Source organism: Nansenia antarctica (assembly GCF_963989245.1).
Source record: "Nansenia antarctica genome assembly, chromosome: 2".
Classification (NCBI taxonomy): Eukaryota; Metazoa; Chordata; class Actinopteri; order Argentiniformes; family Microstomatidae; genus Nansenia; species Nansenia antarctica.
In genome coordinates, this window is record NC_137675.1 from 73609126 (window position 1) to 73622702 (window position 13577).

The following is a 13577-nucleotide window of genomic DNA, read 5'->3' on the forward strand; positions in this document are numbered from 1 at the left end:
TATAATACGCATTTGATTTGCTCCACTGTGAAGTATAGTCTTTGATGGTATGTGCAAATTAGAGTGGCCTTTAACTGTAATTCATAGACACGTGCATAATGTTGATTTCCACCAACTGAACACCTAACACAACTGAGTGTTTGCTTTTTAACTGATCTCAAGGGGTTGAGTCTTTGGTACACACCCTCGGGGGCATCAGCAAGAAAAGTAAACTTTCGGATCATAAATTAACCGTCTCACGCTTCACACAGCAGAGCCTACAGAGCAATAAACAGATCATCATTATTTTCCTTTTTTTTAAGCAAATTTAATTTCAGGTCACAATCACATACAGTATTTTTTTTTATCATTAAATCCCAATTGACCAAGACTGATTGAAAGTAGCATGATTGAAAGTTGCTTAAGTGCGTTACTTAAAATCCATACAAACAAGCAAACAACTATAAAATTACATTGAAGAAGTGGTTGGGCATCTGGTAGGGTGAGTCATAAAACAGGTGAAGGAGATTACAACATTTCTATGTACTGATATATACTTCAATTCGTTATTAATATAAAAGTAACAATTGTGCCGAGCCAATTATTTTGCTATAAGGAGAGATCTCAGTTAATATGACTTATAGCACCTGAGTGAGTCCATCCTAAATAGACAGTGTAGGTCAGCCACAAGGTGGCGATAAGGCACTTAGGTTCAGACAGCCTACTTTTAGTAGTACAAAACCATCTCTGAATGCTGCCCAGTGCTTTTCACATGATCAACAAATCTCATGGAAGATGATGGAACAGAAAATAAACTTCCAATTAAAAGTGAACATATTCAAAGACATAAGATATGTTAAACAGTGCAAAACTCAATTTTGTGATTTGGATGAATCTCTATAGCTGTAGATGATGGCTGATGACCTGTTTTATATTATATATCACATTTGAGACATTTTAACATTTAAAGTAGACAGGTGCTAAACAGGGCGGACAATTTCCCATTTTCCCAATTTCAGTGCAACAGACTACAAGCATTTTTTTCCAGTCACCTTAGTGCAATGTGTACCTCCATTTTATACTTTACACCTCTTCCAACATCCCTGAGAAAATACAATCTTATATCATGTACAGTAACAGTGACAGCAAGTCCCTACACCGTTTTATTAGTGCAACGTGTGTGCGGCAGTTGACTGTGTGCTGGAGTTGATTTTCACAAGACCAGGGCTCTTCTCTTGTTAGAAAAGAACACATGCCAGTTGTCCCAGTTGAACCCTGTAGACTCAGAGCAGGTTCCATCCTTCCCACAGGCGAACCCAGTTGGACAGCAGTGTCCCATATCACTGCAGCACACGGCCTAGGAGGACAGAAGGAGAGGGAAAGGAGGACAGAGATGAGGGGGAGAGGGGAGAAGAGAGAAGAAAAATGGATTGTTGGAGTTCGGAGGCAATAAAAGGAGAGTACTCCAGTATTGAACTAAACTAGAACCATTTACATTCATAGTAGAGGGTGTGTTGGTTTAAATATGTAGCAAAATATACATCAGATATGACAAACGTAGAGCAAACGTAGAGCACAAACGTAGAGAATACGTAGAGCAAGTACTGTACTGATCTGCCCTTCCATAAAAAAACATTGAAAACTAAATTCTACTATAGATTTAGCATTATACTGTGAGATCTCCCTTTAACTGAGCTTTCACGCAAGACACATGCTTGATGTTACTGCATGGCTGTGACAGACCATAGAAAGCTTGATATTGGTAGGGCAATGGTGTATGTCATACATTACGATAGGGGCAGCATCCCCATGTAGTGTAAGATAATTGGCAGCATGTCTCCCCACTTTTACAGGTGAACCGGCCCCCACAGCGGACGCCCTTCCACTGTGGGGCAGAGGGCTTAGGTTGAGGCTGGGGCTCTGGAACAGACACTTTGGTCAGGGGTTCTGTCTGAACCTGAAGAAAGTGCAGTTTCTGGCAGGTTCCAGAGCCCACGTGGCATCTGAAGCCCAGTGGGCAGCAGTGCTGCTGATCCCCACAGCACACAGCCTGCAGAGAGATGAGGAATTGAGAAATGACTGTGCCAAGTAATAAATGGTGGCCACCATCAAAACAACTATGCCATCTGCAGGTTCCTTGTTAACCCATACTGACTGCTACAGCTTACAATAGTTCATCATATTCTTGTCCGACAACCGTCCGTCTCAATCAATAAAAGTACCATATATGTGGTAACAGAGTATAACTACTGTCACCCTTCCTGTCCTTCCAGGTATAATGTGCAGGCAGAAACCGGTCCATTGTAATGCATGGAATAGAATGAGGAATGATATTAAACACGTGATACCATTCCTCATTCCATTCCATGCATCACAATGAGTCCATCCTCCAATTTCTACCTCCACCAGCCTCCCCTACCTTTCCAATACATAATACAGTAAACACTAACAAAAGGAGTGCCGGGCACGCACACCTTGCGCAGGGGGCAGCAGCCCCACTGTCCTGTGGCAAGCTGGCAGCAGGTGGAGCCTTCAGGACATTTGTTCTGGGCGTGGCACATCACAGAGGTGGGGTCAGAGGCACTGTCCACAGACTCAGCTGCCAGCGTGTTGTACCATGGGATCACCACTTTCCCCTTTACGCAGGAGGTTTTACTATCATTACATGTGTAGTTTTTGGGACAGCAGTGATCTCCATCTGCACAGCACACTGCCTGGGGAGGGGAAAGAGCAACGGGAGGTATCTTATAGGGGTTTTTCTTATCAAGCATTTCTGAGGTGACATGACATACAATGATAGGTCAATGGCTTCAAAATGTGTGTGTGTTTGGTTTGTTCTCCATTCAATTGAGTCAATTGTGTTCTCATTTACTATTCTGCTATGGTGTATACAAAGTATCTGGTAAGTTACAGAGTACAGTTATAGAGAACAGTTTGCCTCACTCGACAGAAACATGAACAGAATATTATAGGGCCATTTTGAGAAGGATGATGGAATTGGTGGGGAACTTATGCAGCAGCAGCAGTAGCTCACCTCTGGCAGTGGGCAGCAGCTCCACTTCTGGGACGACCTCATGAAGCAGCAGGTAGCGTGTTTAGGGCAGGTGGTCTTGGAGTCACACTGATTCTTGCCCTTCTGGGTGGAGAGTTCTTCATAATCCTCCTCCTCCTCTGTTGGCAGCACCATGTTGTCGTCATCATCATCATCATCATCATCCTCCTCCTCCTCCATTGGCAGCTCCATGTTGTCTGTGGGTGGCGCCTTAGGACCAAATGGTAGGGTTGTGAGAGCAGGGACCTTCCCCACAAGAGGCAGAAAGGAGAAGGATGTGTCACAAGGGTTTGAAGGTGTACCATCTGACAGCAGAGGGGGTCATTATACAAAGCTGGATAAGAGTTATGCCTCAAATAGATCACCACGTTTCTCAGTTCCCCTTTCAACCGAAAATACAGTCCCTCCTTGATTTCGAAAAGAGCACTGATGAAACTTCCTGTTTGAGGGAAGTCATTGTTCAAGTTCTAACAGCCTAGAAATCGAAGGAAAGTGAAAAGGTGCTGTCTAAAGCAGAAGGACAGCAGAAGTGAGAAGAATGGGGATGTGATATACAGTATAGCGATGTTGTAAAGACCTCTGCAAAGTGTCTCTTTGTTAGCATTTCAAAATCTCGCATACAGCACAGTCATAAAAAAAGGAATATTGAGCTCTCCCTGAGTAACAACAACCATCTCTGTCTTTACCTCAGAGGGCAGAGGGACAAGCAAGACACATGCTAAGAGAATGAATGAACCACTCAATGTTAATTGAACCAAGTGTGAGGCATATTACAGTACAGCTGTATAAGCTATACTGTACCTCTGGCAGGGGACAGCATCCCCACACCCCTTCTTTGGTTTTACAGCATGTGGTTCCATCCGGACAGGCCGCTGTGTTGTTGCAGGGTCCATCCATGCCTACAGAGACAGGTGTTGCTTGCCATTGATGAGTCAATGAACACACTTTTGTAGCTAACAAAATATTCCACAATACAATTGTTTTTCAGCTAGCAAGGTATACATGAGTGGTGGGTTAGAAAAGCACCTCCACGCTGCCTGGGAACAGTGGGAACCTTCTCCACCCAGGCCACAGAGGATCCAGAGGGGTCCTCACACGTCTGCGCCGCCATGTTACACTTCTTGCCGTGTGGGCAGCAGTGGATGAAGTCATCGCAGCAAACTGCCTGTAGAAGAAAAGGAAAGCAGTCATCTTATGCTAAAAGCAGTGTTGGGGAAGCTGCTCCGAATGAATGAATGAATCTTTTATTTCGAACATTATTTAAATAATAAAAGAACAAATAACTAATACGAAGAGTACAGACCTATCAATGTTCGAAAGGGAGTAGGGTGAAGCCTAAGCTTATCATGTCCTACCCCTATCCGTCACTTTTAAGTGAGAACAATAATACTTAAATTATATAATCCAATTAATTAATTCATAAATTACAGTATCAACAGTACTAATAATTGTTCATTCTTAATATTGAAACAACACAAAATAAATAAATAAATATCATTTTCCATTCTTAATACTGAAACAACAATTTTTTTTAAATAACTCTGAAAATGTATTTACTCAATTACTTTAAAACAGAGGAAGTTGAATTACATTAAAGCTACCCTTGAAAGATATATGTAGTTTGTCAAACTAAAGCTACTATGAGCACCTACCTCTGGCAGGGGACAGCATGCCCAGTCACCTTCTTTGGTTTTACAGCATGTGGTTCCATCCGGACAGGCTGCTGTGTCGTCACAGGGAACATCCATGCCTACAGAGACAGGGCAATTAACCCACTGTTGCGGCTAACAAAATATTCCACAATACAATAGTTTTTCAGCTAGCAAGGTATACATGAGTGGTGGGTTAGAAAAGCACCTCCACGCTGCCTGGGAACAGTGGGAACCTTCTCCACCCAGGCCACAGAGGATCCAGAGGGGTCCTCACACGTCTGCGCCGCCGTGTCACACTTCTTGCCGTGTGGGCAGCAGTGGATGAAGTCATCGCAGCAAACTGCCTGTAGAAGAAAAGGAATGCAGTCAATGGACAAGCAAGACAGGTACAATGTACTATGTTATAAATGACACTCACTGAACACTTTATTAGGAACACTATACTAATACTGGGTAGGGCCTCCCTTTGCTCTCCAAACAGCCTCAATTCTTCGTAGCATTGATTCCACAAGATGTTGGAAACATTCCTTTGAGATTCTGGTCCATGATGACATGATTGCATCACACGATTATTTAGTTGCACTTTCAAGCTGTGAATCTTCCATTCTATTGGATTCAGATCCGGTGACTAGGAAGGCCACTGAAGAACAATGAACTCATTGTCATGTTCATGAAACCAATCTGAGATTACTTTTGCTTTGTGACATGGTGCATTATCATGCTGGAAGTAGCTATTAGAAGATGGGTACATAAGTGACCATGAAGGGATGCACATGGTCAGCAACAATACTCAAATAGGCTGTGGTATTCAAGTGAAGATCGATTGGTATTAACAGGCCCAAAGTGTGCTAAGAAAATATTCCCCATTCCATTACACCACCTGAATGAATGAGAAGGTGTACAGGTGTTCCTATTAAAGTGTTCTGTAAGTGTAGTTTGTCAAACTAAAGCTACTATGAGCACCTACCTCTGGCAGGGGACAGCATGCCCAGTCCCCTTCTTTGGTTTTACAGCATGTGGTTCCATCCGGACAGGCTGCTGTGTCGTCACAGGGAACATCCATGCCTACAGAGACAGGTGTTTTCATGCCATTGATGAGGCAATTAACACACTTTTGTAGCTAACAAAATATTCCACAATACAATAGTTTTTCAGCTAGCAAGGTATACATGAGTGGTGGGTTAGAAAAGCACCTCCATGCTGCCTGGGAACAGTGGGAACCTTCTCCACCCAGGCCACAGAGGATCCAGAGGGGTCCTCACACGTCTGCGCCGCCGTGTCACACTTCTTGCCGTGTGGGCAGCAGTGGATGAAGTCATCGCAGCAAACTGCCTGTAGAAGAAAAGGAAAGCAGTCATTGGACAAGCAAGACACGTTGAACTTTCACAGACAAGGCTTAAACCTAATCCCAGACTAAAAAACATCTTCAATGGAGATTTTACATTGAAAGTTTGATTTAGTTCAGGACTAGTCTTAAGCCTTGTCTGTTAAACTTGCCCAACTAAAGCTACTATGAGCACCTACCTCTGGCAGGAGACAGCATGCCCAGTCGCCTTCTTTGGTTTGACAGCATGTGGTTCCATCTGCACAGGCCGCTGTGTCGTCACAGGGAACATCCAACATCCAGACTACAGAGACAGGGCAATTAACCCATTGTTGTGGCTAACAAAATATTCCACAACAATTGTTCACAATACTCATTTACTAGTCTTTCAGACAGCAGTCTATACATAGGTGCTGGGTAAGAAAAGAGGCAGAGTGCTGTACCTCCAGCCTTAGAGACTGATGGAGTAGTCGTCTCTCCTTCCTTAAACGCATGACTTGTATTGGCTGTGGTAGTTTCAGGGTGTTGACCAGAAGTGGGGTTGTATGAGTTGGCCATTGCTGTCACATGGGAATCTTCTGAAATCCAACAAATCAGTCATTAATATTATTCATACATACAAAACCAGACAGGGATTCACAGAGACCAACAAATATTTATTTGGGGGGGGGGGGGGGGGGGGGGGCATCTTACCTTTTTGATTCTCCCACTCCGCTCTCTTGCGGGCGGGAAACTTGGCCCACATGGGCATCTCCTTATTGGTAGAAGATATACATTTGGAGTGCCTGATGTCACAGGTGCTGCCTTCAGGGCAGCAGTGGGCCTTATCGTCACAGCACACAGCCTGGTCAGGGTACAGAGACACTCAGGGCATATCTCATCAACATGGACAAAGATACAGAAGCCATAAACAATGCAAATACTTTATTTGGCATCTCTCCATTGTATGATCACACACTTCCACACACACTCTCATACACACTCTCACACACACTACACTACGATTGTGTGGAATTCATAATGGGAACAGTCCTTGTTCCCCCTCCGTGCAGACCCCTGTACCTTGGGCATGGGACAGCATCCCCAGCCCCCCTCTGGGGTCTCACAGCAAGTGGTTCCGTCTGGGCACTCTGACTCTCCGTCACTGCACATGACTGCACCAACCTCCGGCTCTATTGCGGAGAAAGAATGGTTAGAGTATATTAATAGATAGAAAGAGAGCCACACACTCTTGCTTCGATGTTAAATATTTATTTAACCAACGTCAAGCTGCCTTCGTCAGGGTTTCAGTCAAGAGTATTGAGTATATTAATAGCGTGTTAGTGTGGTAAGAGATAATGCTGCAATGGTCACGGAAACAAAAGAGAGCACTTAGGATATCCACAACACATCTGTGAAACCACAAATATATAACCTTTCTGTTTGATGCAGGAGCTGCCATCGATGCTGCATTGGTGGTCCTCGGGACAGCAATGTTTCCCATCAGCGCATGGAACACTCTGTGGGTAAATACGATCCATTTACTTCACTCTTTGTCATTGACGACACAATAATACAAATACAAATAATAATAATAATAGTAATAATAACAACAACAATAATAATAATATTCATGTTCATATTCATATTCATACAATAATAATAATAATAATAATAAATATAGCCGCAAGCGGCAATGGGGCGTGTTCCTTCAGATATTCCCCCATAACCATAAATGGGGTGAGATTGACAGACAGAGTGGATCTATAAACAGGTTGTAGATTGACAGATAGGGGGTAGACCTACAGACAGGGGGGTAGAGCACTCACCTAATATGGGCCAGGTTGAACTCATGATATACTAAGCTATTATATTATGAAGTACCCTAGGACCACGGGCCTGTAAGGTACCAGTCACCTAATTATGGCCTGATATACATAGGCTACTATGCTATGATGATAATATAAATTAAGTGTAAATACGAAAATACATTGTGGTTAAATTACTTGATTTTCTATTTGTTATTATAGCGCCACCTATGGTCTAATCATGGTAATTATTTCTGGCATTGCTACTGATGCTCTGTAGTTGTGGCATGCACATTTATAGCATTTTTGGTCAGGGACTTAGCAGAGCAAAATCTATGAGAATTAGACAATTCTGGCCCAATTACTTTTTGTTTTCATATAATTTTCTCCACCATTTGGAATGGATCTCTTATCCTTGAACACCCTATAGAGAGATGTCCACCACACATGTTCATATGCAATTTTGACTTACCTTAACCAATCAGACTTACAGTTGATTTTAAGTAAATTTTTATAAGTTTGGCCAAATTTTGCACCTGCAGAAAAATCCATCATGGTGGACCTTATGGGTTCTTGAGGCAAATATGTTCCCCATGAGGAAAGACACATACAGTATGTGAGCTATTTGACCAAAGCCAGGAAAATAATAAGAAGTAAACCACCAATAACAATACTGTTCCTACTACTACGTAGTAGGAACACTAATAATAATAGTAATATGATTTATGATGTTTACTTGAGAAATTCCATAGTTCTGAACATGGAAGACAGTTGACTCTTCAGTAACCACAGCACTACCAACAGTACTTACTTAGGCTGTTAGGTACTCTTCCTGGAGCATACAATAGGGCATTAACAGCTTTCCAGTATTACCACAGCAATATCCTAGTGTGAGATGGACAAGGCCTAATCAACACCTACTGTAACAGTGACTACATTACCTGAGCTAGGGGACAGCAGCCATACCCTTTAAGGGCCTTCAGGCAGGAGAACTCAGCCGGGCAGTGGGATTGGTCAGGGCAGACGTTGTCGTCCTCATCCCCAGAGGAAGCACTGATCATTCTGAAAGACTATAGGTGGGAAAGAGTGATATTCAATTATGTATATCTAACAATTATGTAACACACAGTATTTTTTTTACTCATCTAGCTTTATGATATGGATAATGAAGTGAACTGGTGTCGCTTGCATTTTCAAGCATCTTTATTTAAACATCCTCATTCTGTTGTGTTTCCTGGATTTATTGGTCTTCTTTACTTTAGAATGTCTGGAAGGTTTAGCAGAAACTCTCTCCATCCACGGTAGAGAGACCGTGGCGTTCACACACGAGGACTGATCAACAGCACAGACTGTGCCTTGAGGGCAGCAATGCAGGTGATCCTCACAGCACTCAGCCTGGAAATAGTAGTAAGGGAGTAGTTTGATTAACAAACTTTGTTTGAAGTTCATATCAGACTGCCCACAGAGACTATACTAGTTTATACTATCAATCCCATAAAATAGTAAAACTAAGGGACACGAATAACTAAAACACATATAAGTATGCAAATCGAGGGTTATCTACTTCAGATTACACAATGGACAAATGACCATCGTATAGGCTAGTGTGTGTATTTCAGCCAGATATGATTTACTGTGAGCCTAGTAAATGATATGACAGCTCTATTCAAATGGAGAATAGGACTAGCTCCTGCAGGAACTACCCCATACATACCTGATGTAGTGGGCAACATTCATAGCCGTCTGAGGGGACCTTGCAACAGGTGTTCCCCTCCTCACACACCCCTCCATCTGGGCACTCATCAGCAGAGGCCAGGGCCAGCAGAGCCACACAGAGCACCAGATACTTCTGCATCTGGTCACAGACAGACAGAGAGACAGAGAGAGAGGAAGGGAAAATAAGTAAGCAGTAAGTAAATGTGGAACAGTGAGGTTGGGTCACATGAAGAGCACAGTCTGCTTGGACTATCAACAATGCCTGCAATGTAGAAGCATCAGAAACTTGAATATCCTGTAAATTAACTAATCTGACATTTAATCAATTATCACTTCCCCTTCAGTGTTCAGAAATGATGATGATAATAGATCCACATCCTCTTTCGTATCATGTTCGTTCCAGTGAACAGTTCCACATTTGTACCAAGGCAATAATCAAACAGGAATACGTTATACTATGTATTAAAACATTTGAGCTATAACACAGAAAAGAGATATGATTCTGATTTCACCCAGGCAGAGCTTCAAAGTATTGGCTTCAATAGAGTTAGTAATATGCAGTACAAGGGAGTGTTTCTTTCACTTTCAAGGAAGTATAAAATTCCCCTTTATCTGAGCCAAGTTGGCTTACCTCCCTTTATAGATGCGTCCATGGTGATAACCAGAGCAACAGGTAAAATACGTACATTTCCCACTAAATATTCACTGGGATTCACAATGCATGTCAATGTCATGTTAACATTATCATGTGATGCAATATGCCTACAACTGAATAAATGGTTTAAAGGTGTAATTGGTTTACAGTCATGCAATTAAACTGCATGTTTGGCACTTCGGCATCAGAACTTGATCACCATATTTTAAATATCAATCGACTTATTTGTCACGGAATAGTGGTTGTTCTGAATCAAATAATATTCAACTATACTTACCTCTGTGTCACTGCGGAGGAGTTACTTCAAGACTGACAGTCTGCAATAAACGGTGAGTCGATACTGGTTTCTACCCACATGAGTACCCGCCCCCTTGAGGGAGAGCCTATCACCAGAGACGTCAGTCTCTTTGGTACCAGCTTTCATGGCGAATCAGAATCAGAATTGCTTTTATTACATCTAATGTACGGGTACACAGAATACAATGCTTAGGTTCAGTTTCTTCAACATTGGCATTTCAGAAGAATACAAAATCAACAATAATAGAATAAAGTAAAAAGTAAGGTAATTAATAATAATAATTAAAAAAGTAGAATAAGGTAATAAAGTGATAAAGTGATGATAATATAGTACAAATATGAAGCAGGACAGGACGTTCAAGTAGTAGTAGTGTTCAAGTAATCAGGTAGTGTGCAGGTAGTCATAATATGTATTATTTATGCAGTGGGGATGGTTTGCGGGAGACAGTCTTTTGCTTTCTTCCAGTGCATTTCGCCAGGAGCCTGATTGCTTGAGAGAAATAGCCAGGGTTCGAGTTATAAGCTGAGCTTTGTGGGGGTCTCCAAAATAACAGTGCAAAATGTTCTCATTTACGCGCGCGAATCATGCCCACACAGCGATGAAGTTTTAATTAGCCATAGGCTACTAATTTCACCACATCAACAGCCAGGGGCGCCGCTGGGGGGGGGTAAGTTAGGACGATTCTAAGGGCCCAGCACTGACAGGGGCCCAAGAGAATCTTTTTAAATATATTATATTTATAATAATATTATTATTGACACCTGAGGGTCACAGACCGGGTCGGAGGCATCACTGGTCAGAGCAGGTTTACAATTCTTGTTGATGGTGGAGTTGGTGTAGTAGCCGTAAAACATCACACTGTCAGAGAGGAAACCCTGAGAGGGAGCAGAGGTGGGAGTGTTGAGTGTTGAGAAAGCAACATGAAACAACTTAAACAATGCATTACTGTATATTCATGTGAAATTGTGTTGTGCAGACTTTAACTCCCTTCTTACCGTCCCAGTGAGCAGCTCCAGCCCAGTGAAAGTGCTGTCACTGGGAACACGGTCAGGAGGGTTGACGGCCTGGGGGATGACCACCAACAAACCATTGATGAGGAAGAGGAGGATGTTCAAGAGGAGGAGGATCCTGAGGAAGAGGAAGTAGGAGAGGACCCCCGTGCCAAAACGGGCGCTCAGCCTCTTCGTCGCCACCTGCCACAGCTGCAGGAAACTCAGGAAGAGACAGCCGAACATGCCATGGTGCAAGACCTTTGGGAAATACACAGACACCAACACACACATCTTATCATCATGCCTTCCATCTCAGTTTGCCTGATAACGAACCAAGCCATGTGTTTCTCAACAGTCTTTCTCTGTGCCAGTATTTATTAAATTATACTCACTCTCAAAATGTAAATATGGAGGGTGCTATAGCAGGGAGCCTCACTGCTTAAGTTGGAGTCTCTGTCACTGAATACACGTTTTCTAAGGGAAGATTATAACTGCATAAGGTGGAATCTTTGAAGATCTAAACACGTTTTGTGTGTCATTCTTGCACTATGATTTACAATCCATACCTCAGCTCAGTCTTCTCTGCCAGACTGAAAGGCATGGTGCGCAGCATGCACATTCGGTCAGCCACAGACAGACTGTGCAGGTTATTCACCAGCTGCTCCCTCTTGGTCTCTGTAATCCAAGCACATCAGCTAAACCATTTTCACTGCCATTTGTCTTGTTGCTTGCAGCAAATCCCACAGACACAGCCAACACTGACTCCCAGTGGAGAGACTTGGAGAGGGACAACTGTCTGTTAAACCAAATTCTAGAGAGCTGCAATCGCACCAGAGTGGCTTCCCTCCAACAGCATCACTCTCAGTAGATGCAGTAGGGTCTGGCTTTAAATGTCCCACATATGTAGAGGGCAACTCCCGGTAAAAGGACCTGTGACTAGGAGAGGATTGACAAGTGGGTTTGGGAGTGACACTCACCCTCCTCACAGACATCTTCCAAGTCTTCCTCTGTGCCATAGTCACGGTTACAAGGTCTGGAAGAGTGGGCGATGTCTCGGATTGCGGGCTGGGTCTGGCGATACTTGCGCAGCTGAGTGGAACGGTTGTTGCACTGGGTGATGATTGCAACGCAACTCTGTCCTGTGTGAGGAGATATGGTACTGTAAAGTCAGAGGCTTTTATAGAGAGTGGCAAGGCCACAGACACTACTCAAGCTAGGGTTTGAAACTCCTGGCACAGTAAGATAACACATGGGAGAACTCAACAAATGTTAACAGCAGAATATGCAGTATAACCTTAACCTTAACAAGGCCATTCCTGCAACAACAACCAAAAAATCACACTATCAAAATATTCACAAATCCCCCAAAATCCTTGCCCTGGTTTGGCTAAGAGGGTGATCTTACCGGCAGTGCGACTGGGCATGGAGGAGAGAACCCTCTGGGTGGCAGCAGACCAGCGGCTCCTCATCAGAGGGCGTGCCTGAATGGGTGCATCACCTATTTCCAGCCTGCTCTCATCTGTCCTCATCCCTCCACGCTCTGTGAGGGAAAACACGGTTGAGATTAGATGAGAATTAATAAGACATACTGGTGCTGTACATTTGCCGAATGTTATGTTTGAAGAGCTATTTCATGCTCATTCGTTTCTCCGTAAACAGAGCCCACTCGAGTTACCTCTTTCTTGCCTTGTGAGGTCCTCCATTTCCAGGGCTTCAGGTTTGCCCTCAACATCCGGTCCTGGCTCCCTGAAGAGCTGACAGACCTGAGCCATGTCATCAGCTCCAAGGTTCCTGGGGAATGTTGTGCAATAGAGACACGTCATGACACCATGCTATAGATGCAGACAGAAATCAATGTTATACTTCATTGTACATATCTAAATAGAAAACAAAACCCATAGTAGTCATGAATGAAGTGTAGGCCTAGGTCTTATGGTTTCCCAGTTCTCCAGAGAATGTTCCCAAGACAACTGAAGTCACTGCTTCCAAATTAAACAGGACAGAGGACAAAGAGCAAAGCAGGCTTCAAAAACAATGTGCAAATACGGTTTAAATGACAATATCAGTCAAATAGAAGCACACAAGACATTAATATAAGATACAGCACTTCATGTACAATAAT

The 13577-nt window shown here is 43.1% G+C and overlaps 2 protein-coding genes across 2 annotated transcripts in view; both read right to left on the minus strand.

Moving 5' to 3' along the window:
- Nucleotides 1-367: 367 nt before the first annotated feature.
- grna (granulin a) lies at nucleotides 368-9730 on the minus strand. Its single transcript, XM_080524150.1, has 18 exons — nucleotides 9509-9730; nucleotides 9052-9189; nucleotides 8736-8864; nucleotides 7422-7506; nucleotides 7070-7179; nucleotides 6701-6851; nucleotides 6451-6585; nucleotides 6208-6311; nucleotides 5853-6015; nucleotides 5651-5748; nucleotides 4889-5027; nucleotides 4684-4781; nucleotides 4058-4196; nucleotides 3833-3930; nucleotides 3014-3277; nucleotides 2454-2693; nucleotides 1766-2029; nucleotides 368-1336 (listed from the first exon to the last, which is right to left on the minus strand). The coding sequence occupies exons 1-18, from the start codon at nucleotides 9647-9649 to the stop codon at nucleotides 1193-1195; spliced, it is 2640 nt and encodes an 879-aa protein (XP_080380276.1). The 5' UTR covers nucleotides 9650-9730; the 3' UTR covers nucleotides 368-1192.
- An 886-nt stretch (nucleotides 9731-10616) lies between these two features.
- LOC308150582 (transmembrane channel-like protein 6) overlaps nucleotides 10617-13577 on the minus strand; it is a gene marked incomplete at its 3' end in the record, with an annotated part of 3624 nt that continues 663 nt past the window's right edge. Inside the window, exons 2-9 of the mRNA XM_080523399.1 lie at nucleotides 13131-13246; nucleotides 12861-12995; nucleotides 12433-12594; nucleotides 12022-12130; nucleotides 11848-11929; nucleotides 11459-11713; nucleotides 11225-11338; nucleotides 10617-10622 (exon numbers count right to left, since the gene is read on the minus strand). Of these exons, the coding sequence (XP_080379525.1) occupies nucleotides 10617-10622; nucleotides 11225-11338; nucleotides 11459-11713; nucleotides 11848-11929; nucleotides 12022-12130; nucleotides 12433-12594; nucleotides 12861-12995; nucleotides 13131-13246 (979 nt within the window). The remainder of the gene's footprint in view (nucleotides 10623-11224; nucleotides 11339-11458; nucleotides 11714-11847; nucleotides 11930-12021; nucleotides 12131-12432; nucleotides 12595-12860; nucleotides 12996-13130; nucleotides 13247-13577) is intronic.

What these genes read in the sequence shown, in the direction of transcription:
- grna (XM_080524150.1), bottom strand. Translation starts at nt 9,649, where the DNA reads ATGCAGAAGTATCTGGTGCTCTGTGTGGCTCTGCTGGCCCTGGCCTCT. An exon ending in AACCTTCCAGACATTCTAAA is followed by an intron (nt 8,865 to 9,051) that starts GTAAAGAAGACC and finishes TCCCACCTATAG; the next exon opens with TCTTTCAGAATGATCAGTGC. An exon ending in GATGCTGCCCCTATCGTAAT is followed by an intron (nt 1,337 to 1,765) that starts GTATGACATACA and finishes CTGTCCTCCTAG; the next exon opens with GCCGTGTGCTGCAGTGATAT.